At 41.5% G+C, this 25,998-nt stretch overlaps 2 protein-coding genes across 3 annotated transcripts in view; both read left to right on the top strand.

Moving 5' to 3' along the window:
• riox2 (ribosomal oxygenase 2) overlaps positions 1–20,590 on the top strand; it is a 35,906-nt gene extending 15,316 nt beyond the window's left edge. For both annotated transcript variants that reach the window (XM_044222445.1, XM_044222444.1), the window contains exons 2-10: positions 3,924–4,370; positions 6,793–6,912; positions 8,373–8,501; positions 13,724–13,827; positions 15,710–15,812; positions 16,667–16,832; positions 16,936–17,024; positions 17,196–17,306; positions 20,381–20,590. In XM_044222445.1, the coding sequence (XP_044078380.1) occupies positions 3,930–4,370; positions 6,793–6,912; positions 8,373–8,501; positions 13,724–13,827; positions 15,710–15,812; positions 16,667–16,832; positions 16,936–17,024; positions 17,196–17,306; positions 20,381–20,533 (1,416 nt within the window). In that variant the 5' untranslated portion in view covers positions 3,924–3,929 and the 3' untranslated portion in view covers positions 20,534–20,590. The remainder of the gene's footprint in view (positions 1–3,923; positions 4,371–6,792; positions 6,913–8,372; positions 8,502–13,723; positions 13,828–15,709; positions 15,813–16,666; positions 16,833–16,935; positions 17,025–17,195; positions 17,307–20,380) is intronic.
• A 1,062-nt stretch (positions 20,591–21,652) lies between these two features.
• On the top strand, positions 21,653–25,459 carry LOC122888255. Its single transcript, XM_044222473.1, has 5 exons — positions 21,653–24,142; positions 24,226–24,267; positions 24,357–24,434; positions 24,518–24,883; positions 25,278–25,459. Exons 1-5 carry the CDS (start codon positions 24,127–24,129, stop codon positions 25,406–25,408), a joined length of 633 nt encoding a protein of 210 aa, XP_044078408.1. The 5' UTR covers positions 21,653–24,126; the 3' UTR covers positions 25,409–25,459.
• The last annotated feature ends 539 nt before the right edge of the window (positions 25,460–25,998 follow it).

The following is a 25,998-nucleotide window of genomic DNA, read 5'->3' as shown; positions in this document are numbered from 1 at the left end:
TTAAATGTAATGGCTAATGGTCTTTATTAACTATTAAACATAATATTTTTTGGCAGTTGTATGGTGTTAAATGTAGAGTAGCCTAACATATTTTAAGTCAAGATATTTTTGTGCAAATGCACGTTCTATTGTCAGCAAAGGAAAATCGGTGGTTATTCATTTCAAAGAGAATTGCTCGCCTGGCACATACACCAAAAACGTTTTCTAGCTTCTGGGTTTACTTCCATGGGATGCGGCCCACTGAATATGTGCAGTAGTGTTTCGCCTGCTGGCCCCGCCCATGAGTTCTCGCTCAGCCCATAGACATGTGATGACGTCACAGATTTTTAAATCGCTTTTCTCGGCTTGAGATAGCTGCCCTCGTGAGGCCATCACTGTTCCTGCAGCTTAAGCACAGTTAAGCACACTGTCTGTCAGTTCTGTTCTGCCCTCGGATAGTCATAGTAGTTAGTGCACTCATGGTGAACTATTAGAGTGCACTACTCTTGTTCTTGCTACAGCGTGCACAGTTAAGTTTCTGGTGCTGTTTCTAATGTGGTCTATCTCTGTCTGGTCGGTTGTTGTTGGCATGTGAGTGGCGTTGTTGACCTTATTACCTGTAGCCCTGTACTCACTTGACTAGAGTATTGGGACGACTATGATAAGGCAAATCAGGAGCAGGACAGTCATACGTAGTTACTCTCAGGGCACACCCTGTCCCCCTAAGGGGATGCCATGGACGTGCTGTCCCTTCCATCTTCCTCACTATCCCTTGTCTCTGCTAAGGGACCGTGCCTGACTCCGCTAGGCCCTTCGCGTGGGTCTGCCTACACCATTCTTTCTGTGTGTGGTTCCCTTCTTACTATAATTTTCACTTTCATCCTCAGTGTGTTCCTCCTCTTCCTTAAAGAATGGTGTTGAGTGCCTTGAGGAGGTTGCTTTGTCTGCCTTTGATCTGGGGAGTGTATATATTCTGCTCTTCCCTCATCCATGTCTCTCTTTCCATCAACTTGTCTGCGTTTGGCCTTGTCCAATGAGTTTGCAACTTTGACTTTTTCATTGCTGATGGGATGCTGGGGCTTTTCAATCTCTTCAGGAGCTCCTAGTACCTTTCCTCTGTCTCTTTTCATAAATCGTTCCTCTCTTACCAGTCTGTCATACATCTCTTTCTGTTGTCTGTCAAGTATTGCTCTTGGTTCACTGTAAAGGGAGGCAGGCCCTAAATCTATTAGTGTGCCCCCTAGTGAGTCCCCTAGTATACATGAGGGATGAGTTACAGACAACCTAAGGGGCTCACTTGGAGGCGCCCTTTCAGCCTCTTCGTCTAATTCCCTTGTTCAAATCAGCACTATTATTTTACAATACCTGCTGTTACTGCAGCTTTATATTTTCTTGGAGAGTCAAAATCAATACTCAGGTGATACTCACCTCAGCTCAAATAAAAGGGGATGCATTTCTTTGCAGCTATGTGATCAGCTCTACCGAATAATGCATCTCACTTATATTTCTCTACAGTGGGGCAGCTGTGGCTTAGTGGTAGAGCGGGTCTTCCACCAATCGGAAGGTCAGCGGTCCTTGGACAAGACACTGAACCCCAAATTGCTCCCGAGGGCTGTGCCTTCGGTGTATGAATGGGGTGAATGTGATATGTAGTGTGAAGTGCTTTGAGTAGTTGGAAAGACTAGAAAGGCGCTATTTACCATTACAGACAGGAATGAAATTATGTGTCACCAGCACATATTTTAGTCGGCTTGACAATGTGAATTTCATATATGTAACAGTCTTCTTGGCTGAAATATCAGAAGATGCAAATCCTGAGAGCTACAAGATATCAGCTCTGCAAGAATAAGGCATCCCTCCTTATATTTCAATGTTGTAGCGATCCGCTTGTGCTTGCAGCAGCTGTGGTACCCTCAGTTTACTGGTGCGGGGGCAGAAGCTGTCCTTCTCTGTCTTGAGCAGCAAGTGACCCCGCAGAGTTGTCAGGTAGCTGAGTCGCATGACTTGCACCTGCCGCTTTGTTGTTTGAGCTTTTTATATAACTACTGATCTTGCTTTTCTTTTTCTTTTATGGCCTTTTGCTTTTCAGTACTGCTCTCATGTCTCTGAAATTCATGGTTGGGGTTTTGTTATTTTTTTCCACAAGAGGACGCCAGAGCAGCTCTTAACGTTGCAACACTGTGACACCAAACTGACCAGTGTCAACAAATATCACCATTGGCAACAAACTGGCCAATCAGTACACAGGAATGTATTATATCATTATTATTATTATTATTATTATTTACATTCAGAGACCCATGTTAATTCCCGTGCAGTTAGCCCCAAATTATTCGTATCCTTACCATCCACAGTCGCAGAATGCTATTGAAAAGTTTCATGGCACACTGAAATCTATGACTCAAATGTGGAAGCTCATCCTAAGGACTGGGATGAGGCTCTCCAGCAGAATCTCCCTGTTTCAGCCCATTCAAGCTAATATTTTGCCAAGAGGGTACGCCCCCCTGGCAGTTGTTCAAGGATTGTTGGGAGACCTAGTGTTGCTCTTAGCTCAAGGGCCTTGTGACCATTTGGGGCCTGGATTTACAGCTAAAACCACACTGTGTCATGTAAATGCACTGAAGATGCATGGAGGTTGTGGGATTGTGGTGTGCGGTGTGGTGTCTGAAGTGGTGGAGGAAGAGTTTGATTCTGGTTATTCTCACCTAGATATTGTGTCAGGCTGTTCAATACTCAAGCCCGAGCTGATTTGCCAGCAAACCTTGGTCATGTGCAAAAAAACAGGAGGCAAGATATATGCATTCTGTTTGATGCCTACCCTACATTGTTTCAGGATGTTGACACTGATGATGTCCATGTAGGAGATGCAGCTCCCATAAAATAACATCCGCATCCATTTCCAACACATAAGAAGCAAGTAATCCAGAGAAGGTGAAGAACATTCACCAAATTGGAGTTATTGAAACCTACTAAGGCACAGGCACGGACTGTTTACCTGCATGCAACCAAAGCCTGCTCAAACGTAATTGGTCAATACTCTGACTACAAATGGAAACCAGAATGCTTATGATACCAAGATTTTGACCTTTGCCTACAGATTCTGCATTCATGCAGATATCTGTTTATAGAGATTAAACAAACATTAACAAGCATATTAAACCAATGAGAAAGTGGCTTTAGCCTTAGTGTTTTTCTATGAAGCATTCTGAGGTTTGTGCCACCAGTGGTGATAAAATAATGGTTTACTCAGACCACAATCCATTAGCTTTTCTGGCCAAGTTCCAACGTGCCATTGCTCAAGTGGTCAGATGGAGCCTGGTGTTTCAGCTGTACAACATTGAAGTCAAATACATTTCAGGCAACAAAAATGTAGTGGCTGATGTCCTGTCCAGGGGCTGAGAGAATTCCAGGTTGAAGGTAGATGTAGCTAAGATTGTGGTTTAAGTTGTTCAAAAACCTTGATTAGGAAGATTATCTTGAGCTCATGAGAGCATTTCTTTTCATTATTATAATGGTTATTATTATATTATATTGTACTGTTTAGAATGACTATTATTATATTATTATTATTAAATTATACACACTAACCTGTCCAGGATCATTAAACACGGCTACACTGCCTCTCATATAAACATCCAAACATGCACAAACATACATTACCAACACATACCCAACTTAATCTAACCTAATCTCTACTCTCTCATATCATATCATCATATTCATAATTGTAACTGCTTTGTTATTGTCTGTATGTCTGTACATTATGTGTCTTATGTTTATGTTGTTTTTTTTGTCACACTCTATTTAACCAATAAAAAAGAAATAAAAAAAGGGTGGTAATTAATTAACTGGACGTAACAACAAATCATTTTTTCCTACCTCTGAGATTAGGCCTGATTTTAGTTGAGCATCTCACTGATGATATTCTTTGAATTTTTCCTCAGATTAAAATGCCAAAGAAAAGCAAAGCAAAGACTGTAAAGAGAAGGAGCAGTAATGATGAGCAGCTCCCTCCTAAACAGAGCAGATTAAAGCACAGCGACACTCCATCCCCTCTGTGCTTCCATAGCCCAGTCAGCCTGTTCGAGAGCCTCCTCCACCCAATGGGGACAGAGCAGTTCTTTGGGGAGTACTGGGAGAAGAAACCCCTCCATCTGCAGAGGTCTGATCCCAGCACAGCATCCTACTACCAGTCTTTGTTCCAGCTGTCCGACCTGCAGGGCCTGTGTTCTCAAGGTCTGGAATACTACAGGGACATCAACGTTGTTCGCTGCATCAACGGCAAGAAAAAAGTGCTTAACAAGAAAGGGCAAGTTAAGAAAAATGTTCTCAGTAAGAACCTCTTTCAGAATAAGGCCACCATCCAGTTCCACCAGCCGCAGAGGTTCAAGGTGAGAGTGCTGCAAGCAAAGAGGAAATCATGGCTTTGTTGCCTTTGGGACAAATGATGCTACTGCTAATGTTAGTCCACCTATCAGTTCCTATTTACACTGCATTCCTTAAATCAGTCACACATATTGACAAACTCACAGACAATTATTACTGACTGTACAGTTCCCCTCAGCTCTAAGGAGCTTTATAGTGTCAGTCAATTAACTGTTTTGATATTACAGCCCGCTAACTCCGCTCTCATCAACCTTGTTTCAGTAAAAACAAATGCTCTAAAAGCCCACTGTACACTACCTGTTTAATGCCAAACAGCAAATAGAAAAAGTTAGCTAGTGGGCATAGTAGAGCATTTAGCAGCTAAAGAGCCACATATGACTTACATCAGGTGGACACAAACACAACTCTAGCTAATGATGCTCTTTATCTGCTAGATGTGTAAATAGGCAACTGTTTGCTAACATGTTCGCCGTAATGACTTTTAAAAAGTGATAATGTGTCGGGCCTTAGCTGTGTCCCAGTCCTATACTCATTCTAAACAGGCTTTGTGAATGTACACTATGTTGTTGATGTACACTATTCTCCCACAATGCAATGCACAAATGGAAATTGAGACCTGTGGTGACTCAGAGTTCAATAATAAATAAGTAAATAAGACATTTTGAAATAATCCTAGTAAGAAATGCAGACAAAATATATAATTATAAAATTGTGAAATAATCCGATTGTTTAAACTGCGCTCATTATTGAAATAGTATTTCATCCAGCTTTGTTTCAAAATTATGGTACTTATTTGATTGGCTGTCTGCTCATTCAGACCACACCATATAGTACATACTGTACACAGTTCATATGTAGTGTGGAATTGAGGCACTACAGGTGTTTTTAGCTTGTTGTGAAGTTCCAATGCCCCTTAGTGGCCAAAAAAAATGTATGCAACTGTACAGTTCTCAGGTACTACTCTGGATCTCTTGCTTGTAACCATTTTAGATTAATTGAAACAACAACAGCAGCAACTCAATGTGGATTTTTGATTGAGTTTTATTTGACACTTGGTATCTGTGAAAATGTTTTGATACCATGCCAAACAATGAGTTTCAGCTGTTTTGGCACTCTGTAGTATGAACACAATTTTCAAAGCCCTTTTTTAATTTAAGAAAAATGGCAAAACGTCTCAAATGCATCACTATTAAATTTTTCTTCAAAATAAGCTATACAAGAATTTAGATTTTTTGAATTCTGACAGGAATTATCTGATCAGAGAAGATAAATTGACTTTAAATTAAGACTACAGTAAATGAATGATGACTTCCTCACAAGATCACACATTTTGTATTCCTAATAACTAGGGTAAAACAGAAAAAAAAGATGGGATCTTGTGAAGGAGTCATGAATAATTTGTTAATAATTTCAATAGCTAATCCTTAATTAGATTTCATGATAGTACACTAATAAAATGTACAGAAAACAAAAGGAATAGTATATACATATATGAATATATGTCACAGATACGCCAGGCTCCACTCTCACCCAGACACGACGCACACCTTTTTATAATTAAATTCAGAATCAGAAATACTTTATTGATTTATTAATTCAATTTTATTTATATAGCGCCAATTCATTACAGAAGTTATCTCACTGCACTTTTCCTCTAGAGCAGGTCTAGGCCATAATCTTTATAATATTATTTACAGAGACCCAACAAATCCCACCATGAGCATGCATTTGGCAACAGTGGCAAGAAAAAACTTCCTTTTAATGGGCAGAAACCTTGGACAGAACCAGACTCAATGGTGGGCGGCCACCCGCCGCTGCCGTGTTGGGTATAATGACATTACTTTACATTCATAAGGCAAATGCACATAAGTGTATTCAGGAACAAGAGCTAGATGTCTAAAAAAAAACGGAGAAGGTGTGATGAAAATGTTTGAAAGGGTTTTTTCCCGACAAATTTCAGATCAGACAATTGAGTGGGGGGGTGCACGGTGGCAGAGCGGCTACAGCTCCTGCCTCCCAATAAGGAGATCGTGGGTTCGTGGGTTCGATTCCCGGACCGGACCAACATCACACAATCTCTCTGGGTGGAGTCTGCATGTCCTCCCCGTGTTACCGTGGGTTCTCTCCGGGTTCTCCGGCTTCCTCCCACCGTCCAAAGACATGCATGTGTAGGTTAATTGATAACTCTAAATCCCGTATTGTGAGTGAATGGTTGTCTGTCCTTGTCTGTGTCTGTGTTCGCCCTGCGACGAGTTGGCCACTGTCCAGGGTGTGCCCTGCCTAAGGCCCGAAGTCACTGGGATAGGCTCCAGTCACCCGCGACCCCCTAACGGGGACCAAGCGGTAGAAAATGGATGGATGGATGGACAATTGAGTGGACGTTTGTCAGGAGCAGCTTTCATGTAGTTTTTTCCTGTGTGTTGTCAGGATGAGTTGTGGAGGATCCAGGAGAAGCTGGAGTGTTTCTTTGGAGCCTTGGTGGGCTCTAACGTCTACATCACACCACAGGAGTCCCAGGGCCTTCCAGCTCACTATGATGATGTTGAGGTACAACAATGAATTCATGACTGGACTCAATAGCCAAAGCCGCTTCATATTTATGGCACACTGATGACCCACTAATGGCAGTCCACTGAAAGTACTGAAATCTTTTGAGTAAAATAAGCAATACCACTGTGTAAAAATACTCATTATGCAGAATGGGCCCATCAATGATTTTTTATATTTTGATGTTTACACACTGGTGGGTAGGTTAATGTACTTCATCAGTGTATATTTTATATGCTCACTATAGGTTTTTAAAATCTTATTTTGCAAAGTAGCTAGTAACTATACCTGTCAAATAAATGTGGTAAATGGACTGTACTTGTATAGCACCGTACTAGTCTTCCGACCACTCAAAGCGCTTCACACTACATTCACACCATTCACACACTAATGGCAGGTGCCAACTGCTCATCAGTCCAAAGAAACTAATCATTCACACACACACTCACACACCGAAGGCACAGCCATCTCGGAACAATTTGGGCTTCAGTATCTTGCCCAGGACACTTCGACATGTGGGCTTGGGGAAGCCGGGATCGAATCGTTGACCTTCCGATTAGTGGACGACCCGCTCTACCACTAAGCCACAGCCCCGTGTAGGGGGATACAGTGTATGATATTTGATTATAAAATGTAGTGGAGGTAAGAACAGAATTGTACATTTACATTTGGCAGATTTTTTTGTCAAAAACAACGTACAAATGAGGTGTACACAAGGTTCCACAAGGCTGCAGTTGCATGAAGTAACACGTAAGTACCTAGCAAATGAGAGTTTTGTTTTTTTTTTTAAAGAGAGGGAGAGGGAGCGAGGGCAGGTTAAGTGAGTAAGTAGGTCTTGAAGTGATTTTTTTAAGACAGAGAGGGATTCTGCTGACTGAATTGAGTGTGGTTATTCGTTCCACCAGTGAGGGAGCACACAAGAGACTTTTGGATTGAGATTTCCTGCTTCGCAGTGACGGTATGACTAGTCTTTGTTTATTTGCAGATTGTTGTGAACAGCAAAGCTCATAAACCTGAATGAGGGAGCTCAGATAGGTGGCCACTTTGTAGACAAGCATTACTGACTTGAACTTAATGCGAGCAGTAATAGGGAGAGTGGAGAAAAATTAAACATAGAGTGACATGAGCTGTTTTTGGCTGGCTGACAGTAGTTGAGTAAATGTACTTAGTAACTTTCCGCAACAGACTCAGCTGACCATTTTTGAAAAATTTAATGATACTAAGCTTTCGAAAATGTACAGTATGTTTCAAATGCGAAAGAACTTTGATGAGAGTGCTGCTACTTCACACTCAGCGATTTAATGTCAGTCCTTGAGTTGTAGTTTCTCAGCTCAGAACCTCTTGTGCCATGAAGAAAGACTGTAAGTTTGTAAATAAGGGACCCTGATCAGCAGACAGCAGTACTTGGAGGTCTCAGTAACATGCGTTTTTTCCTTACACTGATGGTGGTCTTTGCCCAGGTGTTTATTCTGCAGCTGGAGGGACAGAAACATTGGCTTCTCTACAGTCCTACTGTTCCGCTGGCAGCAGAGTACAGCGTGGAGTCAGAGGAAAGCATCGGCAGCCCAACCCATGATATTATACTGAAGGTACAATAACCTAACTATATAGTTGTGTGTGTGTGTGTGTGTGTGTGTGTGTGTGTGTGTGTATATGTGTATACAGTATGTGTATATACTGTATGTTTATGTGTATATGTATGTATGTATATATACATATATATATACTATATGTATATATGAGTTTATATGTATATGTATTTATATATGAGTTTATATGTATATGTATGTATATATGTATGTATTCAAAGGTGCTTTATTAAACAGCCGTTTACATTGCCAAAGCAAGTGTGGAATAAAAACAATTCAATTCAGTTTTATTTATATAGTTTTATATAATTCATAACAGAAGTTATCTCATTGCACTTTTCCAATAGAGCAGGTCTAGACCATACTCTTTATAATATTATTTACAGAGACCCAACAAATCCCACCATGAGCAAGCACTTGGTGACAGTGGCAAGAAAAAACTTTTAACAGGCAGAAACCTTGGACAGAACTAGACTCAAAGGTGGGCGGCCATCCGCCACTGCTAGGTTTTGAGAGAGAGAGAGAGAGAGAGAGAGAGAGAGAGAGAGGGGGGGGGGAGAGGGAAGAGGGGAGGGAAGCACAATGCAAATACCACCTAGAATTTTAAAATAGTAATAATGTAATGGTAGTGGTAATATTAATAATTATAATAATAGGAATGACAGTCATAGGAATAATAATGACAATAATAGTAACAGAGCCAATAACAACAACTGTAGTAGCAGTTGTCGAGCAGGAATACGGGGGCAGCAGGTGGCCCACAACCACAGATCCAGTCTCTGCAGCTCTGGAGGTAGAAATACCTGCTGAAAGTGACAGAAGGAGAGAGGAGAGAAACAAGAAAGCACAAAACTACGGGAGAGAGAAGATGTCAAGTTAGTAACATGCAGTAATGGGATAAAAATGCATACAGATAGAGTGGGAGAGGAGGAGACAGGAAAGAGGTGCATCATGGGAAGTCTCCTGGCAGTCTAGGCCTATAACAGCATAACGAAGGGATGGTTTAGGACTCATCCAAGCCAGCCCTAACTATAAGCTTTATCAAAGAGGAAAGTCTTAAGCCTACTCTTAAATGTGGAGAAGCTGTCTGCCTCCCGAACCCAAACTGGGATCTGATTCTACAGAAGAGGAGCTTGATCAATGTGTAAACATGCTATTTCCTGTTGCCAGTAGGTGGCGCTGTGACAATAACTGAATATTATCATATAGATGTGTTCAGGGCGGGATCCTTATCATACATAGGAAGTTTGGTTGAGATTGGACCATGTACAGTCGTGTTACAAACCACTTCCTCATCGTAAAGGTCTTTTACAGTGGTGTGCAAAAGTGTTTCCCCCTTCCTGATTTCTTATTTTTTTGCATGTTTGTCACACTTAAATGTTTCACCCTTAGCAGCAACAACTGCAATCAAGCGTTTGCGATAACTTGCAATGAGTCTTTTACAGCACTGTGGAGGAATGTTGGCCCACTCATCTTTCCAGAATTGTTATAATTCAGCCACATTGGAGGGTTTTTGAGAATGAACTGCCTTTTTAAGGTTATGCCACAGCATCTCAATAGGATTCAAGTCAGGACTTTGACTAGGCCACTCCAAAGTCTTCATTTTGTTCTTCTTCAGCCATTCAGGGGTGGACTTGCTGGTGTGTTTTGGATCATTGTCCTGCTGCAGAACCTAAGTTTGCTTCAGCTTTAAGTCACGAACAGATGGCCGGACATTCTCCTTCAGGAATTTTTGGTAGACAGCAGAATTCATGGTTCCATTTATCACAGCAAGTCTTCCAGGTCCTGAAGCAGCAAAACAGCCCCAGACCATCACACTACCACCACCATATTTTACTGTTGGTATGATGTTCTTTTTCTGAAATGCAGTGTTACTTTTACGCCAGATGTAATGGGGGACACACCTTCCAAAAAGTTAAACTTTTGTCTCATCAGTCCACAGAGTATTTCCCCAAGTCTTGGGGATTATCAAGATGTTTTCTGGCAAAAATGAGATGAGCCTTAATGTTTTTTTTGCTCAGCAGTGGTTTTCGTCTTGGAACTCTGTCACAGGCCATTTTTGCCCAGTCTCTTTCTTATGGTGGAGTCACGAACACTGACAATATTATCTGCTGATGTGCTGCGGTAAGCGTATTGTGTCATTTCCGGTCACTGGTGTTTGTGTTTTACTAGTAGCGTATTTCTGCTGCTCTAGCTCATCACAGTTAATTTCGTTCAATAATAACTGTTCATTATAGTGATTAACTATCTGCTATAAACTTACACTAGTTCTGCTCAAGCACTCATAGCTCTCTCCTTCTTTTAACGACTTTCTCACTAATCCCACAGTTTAGCTACCGTTTTTTAGCTTAGCAGCTAGTGATGGCTTCTCACTCTCACTCTCCCTCTCACTCTCCTGCTCTCTCCTGCTCGGTGTGTCAAATGTTTAGCTATTCCTCTGCCTCCTTTAGTGATAATGGTACATGTAATAAATGTAGTTTATTTGTAGCATTGGAGGCGAGGCTTAGTGAATTGGAAAGAAATCATTAACTGCTGTAGTTAGCCAGCCCCCAGTAGCCGGTGCGGACCGACCAGAGGTAGCTCCTTTTAGCCGTCTCCCGGCAGCTCCCGAGCAGCTGGAAAACCAGTGAGGCTGGGTGACTGTCCGAAGGAAGCATAGCCCTAATCAGAAGCCCACAGTTCACCACAAACCTGTTTCTCACGTTTCTAACAAGTTCTCCCCACTCAGCCAAACACCCGCTGAGAAACCAACTCTGATTATTGGCAGCTCTATTTTGAGAAACGTGAAGTTAGCGACACCAGCGACCATAGTCAAATGTATTCCTGGGGCCAGAGCGGGCGACGTTGAATCTTATTTAAAACTGCTGGCTAAGGATAAACATAAATACAGTAAGATTGTTATTCACGTCGGCGGTAACGACTCCCAACTACGCCAATTGGAGGTCACTAAAGTTAATGTTAAGTCGGTGTGTATATATGCAAAGACAATGTCAGACAATGCTGACCACAGCAACCTTCCTGAACAGAATCCAGTCACCATCACAGCGGCAGACATCCAAGAAAGAGTCTCAGGTACGAAGAACTGGACAGCACCAGGCCCTGACAGGATCCACACCTACTGGCTAAAGAAGCTCACTGCACTCCATGAGCGCCTAGCAGCACAAATGAACCAGCTGCTAAGAGATGGGACGCACCCTGAATGGCTTTCCGAAGGGCGCATAATCCTGATCCTGAAGGATCCCTCAAAGGGTACAGTCCCATCCAACTATCGGCCAATAAACTGTCTCTCCACAACATGGAAGCTCATGTCAGGCATCATCGCGGCTAAGATAAGTGGACACATGGATCAATACATGAGCAAAGCACAGAAGGGCATTGGCAGAGGAACCACAGGAGCCAAACACCAACTCCTGGTTGACAGAATAGTCACCCAAGACTGCAGAGCCCGACACACCAACCTGTGCACTGCCTGGATTGATTACAAGAAAGCATATGACTCAATGCACTTTTACATGGATCACTGAATGCTTAGAGATGTACAACATCAACAGGACTCTAAGACACTTCATTGCAAACTCGATGAGGCTGTGGAAAACCACCCTTGAGGCCAATGGCAAGCCACTTGCACAAGTATCCATTAAATGTGGCATATACCAAGGAGATGCTCTGTCCCCACTGCTGTTCTGCATAGGACTGAACCCCCTCAGCCAAATAATCAACAAGACTGGCTATGGATACCGACTCAGGAACGGGGCCACCATCAGTCACCTCCTCTACATGGATGACATCAAGCTATACGCTAAGAGCGAGCGGGACATTGACTCACTGATCCACACCACCAGGATCTACAGCTCTGACATTGGGATGTCATTCGGGCTTGAGAAGTGCAGTCGAATGGTGACAAAGAGAGGGAAGGTAGTCCACACAGAAGGGGTCTCACTCCCAGAAGGAACAATAGCAGACATTGAGGATGATTACAAGTACCTTGGAATACCACAGGCAAATGGCAACCTCGAAGAGGCAACAAGGAAGACGGCAACAGTCCTACGTCCTGCCAGTGATCAGATACCCTGCGGGAATAATAAGGTGGCCAAAGGAAGAGATACAGACCACAGACGTTAAGACGCGAAAGCTCCTCACCATGCATGGAGGGTTCCATCCCAAATCCAGCACCCTGAGACTGTACGCTAGCCGTAAGGAAGGCGGCCGTGGACTAGTAAGTGTGAGAGCCACTATCCAGGATGAAACATCCAAGATCCACAAGTACATCCAAGATCAGGCCCCAACAGATGACGTGCTCAGGGAATGTCTCAGGCAATGGGGAACAGAGAAAGACATGCTGGAGGAAGGACCATCATGGGAGGACAAACCCCTACACGGGATGTACCACCGGAACATAACTGAAGTGGCTGATATCAAGAAGTCCTACCAATGGCAAGAGCGGGCTGGATTGAAGGACAGCACAGAGGCACTCATCATGGCTGCACAGGAGCAGGCCCTGAGCACCAGAGCAATAGAGGCCCAGATCTACCACACCAGACAAGACCCAAGGTGTAGGCTGTGCAAAGAGGCCCCTGAGACAATCCAGCACATAACTGCAGGGTGTAAGATGCTGGCAGGAAAAGCATACATGGAGCGCCATAACCAAGTAGCTGGCATAGTGTACAGGAACATCTGCACTGAGTATGGACTGGAAACCCCGAGGTCCAAAGGTGGTAGAGAATGACCGAGCCAAGATCCTGTGGGACTTCCAGATCCAGACTGACAGAATGGTAATGGCGAACCAGCCTGACATCGTGGTGGTTGACAAACAGCAGAGGAAAGCCGTTGTGGTTGACGTGGCGATACCAAGCGATGGCAACATCAGGAAAAAGGAACATGAGAAACTAGAGAAGTACCAAGGGCTCAAAGAATATATGTGTATATATACACATATACATGTGTGTGTGTGTGTGTATATATATATATATATATATATATATATATATATATATATATATATATATATGTGTGTGTATATATATGTGTATATATAAATACACACAAGGAACCTATTTTTTGTAGAGATTATTATATGTCTGTATGAGTATTGTTAGACTTGAAAAAATGTGAACCTATCCTTTAATTTTAACATTCAAAGCTGCTGCTTGAGAATCAATTTCTGGTTTATAAAGTAGAGGTATGTGTTCTCTGAATGAGTGAGTCATCTTCTTTCTCCACAGGCAGGAGATCTTCTATACTTTCCCAGAGGAACCATCCATCAAGCCAACACTCCAGCAGGAGTTGACCACTCCACCCACTTGACTCTCAGCACCTACCAGAGAATGTATGAGAGCTCCTCTTCTCCATAGCCTTCACTTTGACACTGTGTCTACGAAGGAGGCATAGTGAAGCAGCATGTTAGCAGAGCAGTAGCAGCTTCAGTTCTCCCTCTGTGTCTATACAGTATAAGTGTAGGTCGCTCGCGTTTTGGCAACGCTCAGGGCCCAACATATTACAGTCACTGTAGTTATCCACGTAAAACAGGAGAAAAAGCATAAAAAATACGCTTTGGGACGTGCTAATGTACATATAGTGCAAGTGAAATGCTTCCCGTTATAAGGCCTGTGTAGACAACTATATTGATTAAAACATTGCCGTATCTGTTCGGTCAGACTCGAATGAGACGGACGAACTGAAAAAGGCAGCCAAAACACCACCTATGTAGACAGACCGTAACTCTTTGCTCTGAGTGTTGGATTTTTAATCTCTATTTAAGTATACTAGGTTTTACAACAATACAGGGAGAGGGAGTAGAATTTAATTAGAGATGCTGTCTGCTTTGAATCACAACTAATTTCAATAGAACAGAGAAGACTTACCTGGAAGTAGGAAAACATAGCTGCACTGACCTCTATATGTTGAAAGGTATATGTCTCTTGAACTTCTGACCTGTGTGTGTGTGTGTGTCACCTGACCACCAACATCACAGTTGGGTGTGTGCGCACTGTCCATAACAATTATTGTGTAACTACTCGCACGAGTCGTGCTCATGTTTGTGTGGGAGTTGCTATTGCTCTCCGACACTGTGGACAAATCTACAGCAAGCACTTGGGAAGGCCACTGTAGAAGAAGAAAGCAGGAAAAGCCAGTGTGTGACGGTTCTTTGTTAAAACATTTACAGTGGCTGTATGTTGCCATAGTATAGCACATGTGTTCTTTTCTACTTGCCTTCACATTCTTCTCATCTTTATAAATACATTGGTTATCTTGTTGCGACTGTGTTTTTTAAGGAGGTGGAAGAGGTGATTGGGTCAGGCGTTCCACAGACTAGTGAGCCAATCATCAACAAGGAGCTGCCAACTGATCCGCAGCCGCGGATGATGTTTCAAAATTCATGAGACAAGCAGGGGGTCCACATGCTGTCAGCAATTACATAATTGCAGAGGTTTGCGGGTGCACGCATGTTTGCGGAGCCAAGCGCAAGAAGCATGCAATGGACTCTTTAAAACTAAAGCAAAAGAATAGCTGTTTGGCCTTGATATATTTTATCTACTTGTGGTATAACATGTCATTTAACTTTGGTTACGCCACCATATTGGACAGCAAAGTTTAACAGCGGCAAAGAAAACAACAGAAAATTTAGATAATCAAACTCCTTGATTTCTGTCATTGTAATTAAACGAAATGTATCATTTAATAAAAATTGGAAACACATGATATTGTAAATGTGGAATTTCGGTCAGGAAATATAGTACCAAGTCAAAAGAGATCAGCCGGGTCCTGATTTCATGAGGCTTGTGGATTTTACTTTTTTTTTGTTTTTCAAAGTTGAAGTTTACTGTTGGAGTACAGAACAGAAAAGATGTCTGTTAAAACTGGACTAAATTTAATTGAAAAAACATATAAAGTTAATTTGAATGACATTTGACGACTATATTTTCAACATGTAAGGGGTTTTACAGGGTCTCTTGAGCAGATTTCTTGGCAAAAGCAATTGAAAAATTAAATCCTTTACATACTGTACATTGCAGTGTTACACACAGGTTTATAAGTGAGGTGCCACTTTAGTTATGGCTTATCTACTTCTTCCTACAACCCAGATTCGTCAGTGTAGACAGGACCAGTAGGTGTATGGTAGTGTGAAAATAGAATCGTGGGGTATGGTGTATGAGTGTCACATTCTCTGATACTCTCTCACCTGTCCTCTCTACCTGTCCTTACCTCAGGTCATGGGGAGATTTACTGTTGGACATATTTCCCAGCTTGCTGTGTGACAGCAGCAGGACTGAAGTCGGCCTGAGAGAGGGCATTCCCAGAAGACTCTTACTGGTAAAACTGTTTGTTTGGATTACTGTGGTGCAACTAAAAATTAAACTTTCTGTTTAGGGTTCATGTGCGGTAAAGTTTGCTATCTGCCTGAGTTCGCAAGGTCCTCACAGGCTCTGTGCGGACATCATTGTGCAGTGGAAATATATCCACAGTGAGCACTGAATCCACATGTTAACATGTCTGTGTATTTATAAACAGTGTTGTATAGACAGAACCCATCTTGGAGAGCGGCCAGCCCTTAAGCCTTCAACAGTCATCCTGTCGAATGAAAGTTGAAACCCAACATCACAATTTAGAACTAAGACTGGCAGATGCTTTCACTCTCAAATTGATTGACAGGTGTTATATATATATAATATATAACATAACACTGGAGAAGAACTAAATCCAAGACATTATTGTTTTTTGATGTTCATCATCATCTTTGTAAGAAAGTTTTTAATTCACTGATAATCACTTGGGGCTGTATTCAGAATTGACGGCTTAAAGATCCCCTATGGAGTTTTTGACAACTTGTGGCACTGAGCAATGTTTTGACGAGCGGATGTTGCCCGTGTTTTGGACTTGCATCATGTTTGGTCATTTTCCTTTTTTTCACCCACTCATGTCGAGGTTGGTGGAGTGGAGCAGCTGAGGTAATGTTTATACAGATCAGACAGCATGTTGTGATTTTGGGAGTCATTTTGCCATAAAATTGTCCTTACATTTGCTCATCTCAACCAGAGGTGCAAACACCTGCAAGCACTGCAAATATCTGCTTCTCACCAGTAGAAATGTTGTATTTATTCACATCTTCAGGCACAAGCATTCACACTGACTCTAACTGGGTTTGTTGGCTGGGTTTTTGTGTGTAGGGTAGCAGTCAAGGCCTGGACACCTGCAGGCGGCTGGCCGCTGGCCTCAGATCTCTGGCTGATGAAATGGTAACAGGGATGCAGGAAGTCCGCTCCACTCACATGAAGAGAGACTTCATCATGAACAGACTACCACCATACAGCCAGCAGCAGCAGCTTACACCATGTAAGCTTGTTTGTGGTCATTTGTATGTGTTCAAACATACAGACTGAATACTATGTGCACATTAATAGAACTTACAATGCCATTTTGTGTGTGTGTGTCACAGCTGGAAAGATTCCTGCTGTGGAGGATGTGGTGTGTTTGAGGTTTAAAGACCATATAGTAATAACAGTGGAGCCCAGCCAAGAGAAAACAGTAAGTGCATTAAGGTTGTCATTTTAAGTATTAAGCTTGTTGACTCTTAAGTGGAGCTCAGTGTCTGGTGTGGGTGCTGCCTGTGTGCCCTCTCGTTCTAAACCCAATGGTCAGATGTCCTGTCAAACAAAAGATTGAATTGATTGATTGAAAGATTAAATGTTGTTTCAGGATGAGGCAGCAGAGCTGGTAGTCTTTGTCTTACATTCTTTGAAGAACCAGAGGGAGAGCCACATGATGGGTGAAAGGTGTGAAGAAGAGGTGGAACTGGACATCTCCAGGGTAAGTTGTTGATTTACTGAATCCTTGCTGAGGTGCTTGTGGCGCTGACAGGATGCAGTGGATTTTGTTCTTCACTTAAAGGATAAAGCTGGCACAGTGATAACGCCACATTAACAAGCTGTTTGCTGACCATGGATTGAGACAAACAAACTTCCACTTCAGATTGCTAACTATATTCTTCATCTAGCTTCACTCAACCTATTGATATCATCCTGGATTCAACCATCATAACGCCTAGAAAACACCCCTTCCTACACACACACACACACACACACACACACACACACACACACACAATTTTTCCACGCCTCCCCGCCCTACTTGGCCCCCTCCTCTCTTGCCCATTTTACATTGAAGCCTTGAAATTAACAGCTTTATACTACTTTATGCTATTATTACACTTTCCATTACACTGAGTTTTACACTTCCATTACACGACACCACATTGATACCTTACAACCAACTACACCTTACACCCGACTTAACACCCACCCCAGAATTGCTCTGGACACTTTCCTGTCCCTTTTTATGAGATCACATATGTTTGTTGGGTTTATTTATATTTATGTATAGTCTTTGTGCTCAAATCATTCATTGTTTATCCCTGGCCTGCCATTGTGTAACTTTTTTGTTAACATTTTTGTTAAAATAATTAACTTCATGGCTGCCTTTGTGACAATAATTTCATGGAATATAAGAGGGATCAGCTCTCCTGCAAAAATGTATATGGTATCCCAATACCACTTCTCTGCAATTTTCCCTAAACCCTTCAGAACTATCTAACTTTCCCAATTCAGATATCTACCTAAGTGGAGACTTTAAAACTGCCCTCAACCCAGCCTTAGACCAGTCATCCTCTACATCATCACTCAACAAAACCTCCATCAATAATCAAACAATACATGTCAGATTGTGGAATGACAGATATGTGGCGATTTCTCCACCCTAATCAGAGAGAATACTAATTTTACTCACCTACTTTTGTATTGACCTCTTTCTGATCAATAACTCCATTATCCACAGGATAACTGATTCACACATCCACTCCACAGTGTCTTCATTTATCATAATTTTTTCCATCACTTGGCTACCACCTCATGATATTTTAATACATCACTGCTCAAGGACAAAGATTTCGGACAACAATGGGTATCCTTCCTAGCAACTAATGATACTACGGACGTCATGTTGGCCATTAAATGTGAATGAGTGAAGAGGCTCAGGCAGAGATTAGTTTGGCCATTGTGTGGACATTTATTGAGACACTATGTGCAGCAGAATGACAGAACAACAGCAATCAAAAACCTTACTCAACCACCCCATACCCTCCCACTGAATAATCAGGATCGACTAAACCATCAGCAGGGGAGTTCACTATACACATACAAATACACAGAGTATTTGGCCAAATAAATATTTACAAACCTTTAAATTTGCTTTTTAAATCAATAAGCATCAGAATCAGAAAGTATAAATTATCTTGAGTTCCACAGCAGACTCTTTTGCCTGCGGAGCAGGAAACAGCCGAGTATCCCAGGTAAGACAATACATACATTGCAAATGTATTAGCAGTGCTTAGCATCGCATCAAACAACAGACAGCCAGCATACCTGCTTGAGGCACTGGCCCAACTGCTTTGTGTAGGACAGACCTCCAAAGCTGCCAAGAACTGCAGACGGATGAATCCTCCTATGTTGCACGAGCACAAACATTAATAAACACATGGCATGACATACAACAACATGAGATGGAGGAGAATCTCCATCGCACCGGACATAACAGCATGTACCTGGGAAATTGTAAAAGCCTGTCTTAAGAGGGAGAATAATAGCATACTACTCACACGAAAAGAAAGAGGTAATACATAGAGAACAAGAACTGCAACACAAGATGAAGAGGCTGGACGCCCTCAGATCACATTCTCCAAGAAGAAAGAAGAAGAACATAGTATGACCTCATGAGCAAAATTTCGAAATAAAACCATGGCCCTCTATCAAACTTGTGAAAATAAAAATCTGAAAAATCACTACCATCAATCATTTTTGATGCAAAAAAGGTGTTTGACACGGTAGGATGGCCCTTCCTCTTCACCACCCTGAAATATTTCAGATCATTTGTTTGTTTGTTTTGGATCATACTTTATTAATTGGATACTACGCAATGCACCCACTGCCTCAGTGATAACCAAAGGACACACAACAAAACTTTGAAAACTTTCTACTCACAAAGGGGCAGATGCCCATTGTCTCCACTATTTGCATTATTCATTGAATCTCTGGCTATAGCCATAAGGCAAAATGATAACATCACAGGCATCAAATCCAATTTGTGACAGACCCCTCACCCAAGTTCTGTTAGTCCACAATCAGATAAAGTCCTTCAGTCAGGTCTCAAGCTACTCTTTAAACTGGTCCAAATCCAAGATTCTGACTGAGCCACACTGGGTGACATGTTCCTTCATTACCATGAACACACACACTGTAGTTTATTTTGACTCAATCCTATACACACCGTCCTGCTGCCCCAAGTACTCACTAGAGCACCAAATGTGGATTAATCCACCACTGAAAATAGTACCCAACAAATTTCCTATTTCCTCCTGTTTGAGTAACGTTTGATAAAAACTACAGAGGCCAGCTATTTTAGAAATTACTGAGCCTTTTTTAAAAATGAAACTATATATTTGTGAGCTGTTTTAAAAGATTTATGTCTTCATATGAACCAATGGACTTGGGGCTGAGTCTCACACACAGGGTAGGAAAGTCAAAAAGCATTGACTATGTGTATGTGTATTGGTCATAAGTCACTGCAGTAATTACTGCTTGGCCTGGCATATGGGAGCGTGTTTGAGCCATTGCATGGGTGGGGAGGTCACATCAGCTCAGTCTGTGGTCACAGCTGCTGATGTACAGTCTGATAGCAGGGGACACAAACAAACAACTGAAGCACTCTGTCTTGCACCTAGGTAATGTAGGCTACTGGCAATGCATAGTACTTCATGTATGTGTAAATATGTTTGGTTGAGAATGTCCCTGGTTGTTCAAACCCATTGTTATGTGTCTTTGTTTCTGCAGGGCCTGCAGTTCCCTCTGTCTCACCTCCAGGCCCTGCGGCAGCTGCAACAGGTAGAGCAGCTGGCTGTGGCCCAGCTTCAGCTGCCCACACAGGAGGACAAACTCAGTTTGGTGCTGGCTCTCTGGAGTGAGAGCCTGCTAGTTGTGATGTAGCACACCACTATGTCAAAATATCACTAAAGTGAAGTATTAAATCCACATCTATTCATATTTCTCTTTGTCTTATTGTGTTTTTTTCTGGCTCAACCTGAATAAAGCTGCCACAGCTCCAGCAGAGCTACTCCATTTAGATAGATGCGTTCAGAAGACCCGCTTCACACTAGCATTAGAGATAGCGAGCCAAAGTCCCGATGTCATGTCCGGGCCAGTCTCCGTTCAACTAGCTTGTGTAACTCAATACAATCTCTCATTGAGCATTTCTTTTGTTGGTCTTTCTGACAAAATTAAGTGTGTTCCTGGGGTTTACTTTACACTTGCTATAAGAAAATGAAACCTTTTTGATTTTAACAAGTTAAACAACTAAAGTAATTTTCCCAGCTTTTTTGCTGTAATCTCTAAAAAGTTTTACAGAATTCGCTCCTCTCTGTTCTGCTGTTATTACAGACATGTCTGAACTAACCGTGACCCCTCGACTCGCCCATGGACTCACCTCTTTGGTCGACGTTTAAATGCAGATTTCGACACAAGGTGTTAGTAGGTGTCCCACTGCAAATACATACAGCGTCGGTTTTGATTTATAGTTTAGTGTCGGATTTCACCCATTAATATATCACCACCACAATGCTAAAAGCATAGTAATGTATATGATCAGGCCGTATCATGCTTTAATTATATTCCTCACAGTAACTGTGTTTACATACTTTCATTTACTTTGTGACACAGAGCGACGGTGGACTACACACATACATAGATTTATGGAACTGGAGTGACATCCAATTAATGTTTCTTCACAATGTCTTGCTGTGTTTACGTTCTTTCATTCATACAGAGCAGTGATCATGGTGAACAGAAGGTCTGCATTGTAATATGGCTTTACTAGATGTATGTTACCAAAAAGGAGAAGTTCTACCGAGAGTCTTTATTTAACTTTTTTCATGTTGTCTTCTCCACCAGCATCAGTAAGTTGTAGGAGAACACAAGCAAGTTCTAGAGATCAAATATGTTCAGTTCTTCATAAGCTCTGAGGAGAGACTTTACATGTTTTCTTAGTCTCAAAACACTGAGTTGATTGTCCACAAGTTCCCTTTTAAAGACAGAAAAGAGGGGTTTAATTTTCCTCCATTTAGATGTGTGAATAAAACATTTAGCCAGAAGTATTAGGTTATCCAATTCCTAGTCACTTTTCTTGTCCTCCAAGATCATACCAAATGTCATACTTTCTCTTATGAGAGGACCAAGTAGGTGGATTTTGGTTGACATTCATTCATTCCTGCATATCATAGTAGACTACATACAATAGAAAAATAAATGGTCTGTATTTTCAATTTCAGTATCACAAAACTGCAGTTATTGTGATCAACATTAAAGCAATTCTTATTCTTAGTAATTAATTGGATGAATAAATATTACTAAATTATTAGTTATTACTAATTATTATTTTGAAATTGATATGTCTTGGGGCTTTCAGGATAAGTAATATAGCTAGTTCTAGCTATTTAACATTAGATTATCAACAGTTGGATGATTGAGTTTCTGTTTGAACATATTGGATACAGATTGTTCAGGCCATTATGTACCACTTGATTTGAGTTTCTTTCAGCCAAAAATTCAGGCTGGAGGCACCGAAATGGAGCCTGGCGTATCTGTGACAATTGTATCACCGGTAAATTTGTCAATGTTTTGGACTAATAGTCTAACTGAAACAGGGATAGCTTTGACCACACAATAAAACTGAGTATATGTGCAAACTGTCTCATATTTATAGCAGAAACCTATATCCCTGATAATTAAGCAATGAGTTATTGAACAAATATTTTTTTTCCATACAATGATGTAAGTAGAGAGATTTATCTTTACATAGCACATGAAAAATGAAGGGAAAAGCAAAGTGAGCAGATTAAAGTAGTTTGTGAGTAAATACTAAAATAAGGTGGTGAATTAAGTAGAAGTTTTTGATATTTATTTGGGGTAAATTAATTGTTATATTAATCAAGTAATAAAAAAATAACCTTTAGAATAATTCATAAATTTGTTGTTAGATCAATCGACTAATCAAAGAAATAATCGTTAGATTAATTGATAAAATAATTGTTAGGTGCAGCCCTACCCAAGTGACCAAAACATGAATGATTGTAGGTTAATTGTTAAGCTTAACATGATAGTAGCTGTCCATGGTCAGCCATGGCTGCGTATGGCTTTGGGAAAGAACTACTGTAGGCCTCATTATCTTGACTTACCACAAGTACAGTTAATGAGGCCACTGAAAATTAGCACATCCATTCTGGAAAGTTCAAAGCAAATCACTTGACAAGCACACCTAAACTAGGTTTCAACCACACAACTGGAAGTAATGTATAGTAGTAGTAGTAACATGTGATTTGAAGCAACTGAGTATTAGATTTTGGCTAATATTTAGAATAATCAATAAATTTGTCGTTAGATTAATAGATGAAATAATCGTTTGATTAATCAATAAAAAAATATTGTTAGGTGCAGCCCTATCACAAACAAAGTATTATTTATTTACATTTATTAATCAGCGCATTCACAATAATGATTCAAAATCAGCAGGGGGGGTGGAATTAGGGCCGAATGTTCTACGAACAGCAAGCAGCCTAAGAAACCAAACTAAGTGACGTGTTCTGTCTGTCTGTCTGTCTGTCTCCTCCGCTCCATGCATACCTTACTGTTTATTTATCCAAAACAGCCCACAAAACATCCATGGTGCCCTCTGCCTCCTTTCCCCTGTTTCTTACTGTACCCCTAGCTGTGGTGCTATTATCGCCACCCTGTTGATCTGCCAAAATGACTTTGGCCTGCTTTGGGTCCGATTCACCTATTGGTTTATTTAATTATTTAAATTTTTAATTTAACAAATTAGATTTTCTTTTTGTCATTTTACCAGTTTCCTCTTTGTTGCTGAGTTTATCCTAATTCAAATCGCAGTAACATTAGAGAGAGATAAACAATACCTTCTGCCACTTTTTAATTGATGGATGATTGATGGTGACCTTTGACCTTTGATTAAACCCCCTCCCCAGAAGTGCGTCACACAGGAAGTGCGTCATCTCAGAGGTTAATCTCTGCATCAAACACACACACACACACACACGGGAACCAGAGAAGATCAAGAGGTTATGTGTTATCAGACCGGAGTCGGCACCCTGTTGATATAGACTGTTTGATCATTGCATGGAGGGTGACTCGCTTAGGGGTAATTTAGTTAGATAAGAGAAGGGGGGGAAATGTATGCATATGTGTTGGCAGGCCGGAGCCGGCACCCTGTTGATCATTGCATGGGGGGTGACTCGCATGTCCTCACTGACCAGCCGCTCTGATAACACCCGAGAATGGAGTGCAGCGGCCTGTGAAGATCAAGAAGATTGGAGGAAGTGTGAACTTTAGGCATTTACATAGTATTGTGTACCTGGAGGAGCTCAAGTCATATAACCAGCTGCTTCAGATATAGCAGGGACAGCGTGTAGAGAGGTCTCTGTGTTGTGTCTCCAGATATATCTGTATTGGGGGATATAAATACTAGTTAAAGACGACGCAGAGAAAAGGACTTCTGAATCTGACAACGGAGAATGGCTCAAGCATCCGGTAAATTACCTATATCTTTAAAGCTAAATTTTATGCGTTTAAACCTTTAGGCAGAAACATAGGGACTTTTTCATTCTTTGCAGTGACTCTAAACGGAGGGCTGAACCTTCAAGCAGAGGAGTCTGGTAAGTACAGGTCTACATTATGTATTTTTAATACTGAAATATCTAAAAGACTTTTATTTCCTACCGTGATTATAAATTATATCTTTCAGAGTCATCAACTGATACCTCAACATCCGAGACCTCGTCTGATACTGACTCCTCATCTGTGCTTTCAGAGGCAGTACCCGGTGAGTTGCTAAATTTTTTACCAGTTTTTTTTTAACCTAAAACTTACGCAGAATATTTATCAAAAACTTTTTTCTCATGCTAGATCTGTGGGGCGATTTGGACCAATATTTCCAAGAAGGGTTATCGCCATCATCACAGCCACAGGATGACGCAACGGGGCATGCCTCAGACGGTCAAAACATTATACATTCTTTAGAGGCTGCCCGGTTAACCGGAAGAGATCCAGGTGATGTGATACCGCATCAGAATTTTGAAGAACAACCGCCATTTCACCGGGAGTCTGTCTCACCCGCTAATCAACCGCTGATGACCGTGGAGAGGTTTAGGCCTCAACCAGCGGACAGAGATCCAGGATTCTCATCGGGTCACAACCGCAGAAGAACCAGTTCTGAGATTCCATACCCGAGATCCCGCGGGGCTTCCAGCGAAGGATTTCCATCGGCACGCTGTAAGTCTATTTGCTTTTTAAATTGTTTTACAGTACATTGTGAGACAATTGCCGTATAAATGTAATAATTACCCAGAAGGGAACAATGTACGTTACTTTTCTCTCATTTTACATCATAAGCATACACGGAAGGTTTTGTATGTGTGAAATTAAATAGACCATGCTTAAAAATGAACTTTCTACAAAGCTGAGTCTCATAAGCTGTATTTGACGTTGTGACTCTCTCACTCACACGCGCGCGCACGCACACACGCACACACACACACACACACACACACACACACGGTCCGGCTGTTTGTTTACATACCTTAAGGGGTTGCTGTGTTTATGAAATCTGCCCGTTTATGAAGTTAATGTTTTCTTTTTTGTTTCTCTCTTTCTTTTTTGTCTCCAGCAAACAGACCCAGGTCCAGACCATCCAGGTGTCCTCAGTGCTGCGGAACTACACACCAGCAATTGGATCTGATGTCTAGAGCCTTTTGGCTCATCTGTCCGAAGTTAGGTGTACAAAGTGACAATTTGTAAACTGTTTCAGACTGTGATTTTTATCATCTGTATAAATTGCAATGATGTTGATTTAAGGTTTTTAAAAGCGTTTGATTTGTATGAGGTCATGGATCAACACACACTATTAGCTGTTGATTTGTTAGAGAGTTTAGCACAAAATCTCCAGAATGAGTTGGGTTTTCAAAACGATTTAACTGAAAATGATTTGAATGAAAACGACACAGCCGCTACATCTAACAGCTCCGAACAGCCTGTAGATCCTCTCCTTGCTTTAAATCAAGCTCTCACTAACCTTGAACAGTTAGAGAATGAATCATCACTAGACGAAACAATCAGAATAAATAATGTCCAGCTTGAACAAAGTCCCACTTTATCAAACCCTCAGATACCTCCAAACTACATCGATCTCAGCATACCCAGTGTGCAGCAAGGAGGTGCTCATATTTCCCCACAACCACGCGTTGTGCGGCGAAGCCGATTTGCAAATTATCAAATCAGACAGTTGTTAAACTTTCCACCCCCTCTTAACGCAGATGGAATAGTGGATTACAGCATTTTTTACAACACAGCCATACTGCAAGCAGATGCGTTGCTACATCAAGCATTAG

Source organism: Siniperca chuatsi, linkage group LG14, assembly GCF_020085105.1.
Source record: "Siniperca chuatsi isolate FFG_IHB_CAS linkage group LG14, ASM2008510v1, whole genome shotgun sequence".
Taxonomy (NCBI): Eukaryota; Metazoa; Chordata; class Actinopteri; order Centrarchiformes; family Sinipercidae; genus Siniperca; species Siniperca chuatsi.
Note: the sequence above shows the minus strand (reverse complement) of the source record. Positions and strands in the feature narration are given on the sequence as shown.

Excerpts from the sequence above, each read along its gene's own strand:
- LOC122888255 (XM_044222473.1), top strand. Across the intron at positions 24,268-24,356 it reads CCTTCAAGCAGAGGAGTCTG|AGTCATCAACTGATACCTCA; the intron begins GTAAGTACAGGT and ends TATATCTTTCAG. Across the intron at positions 24,435-24,517 it reads GCTTTCAGAGGCAGTACCCG|ATCTGTGGGGCGATTTGGAC; the intron begins GTGAGTTGCTAA and ends TTCTCATGCTAG.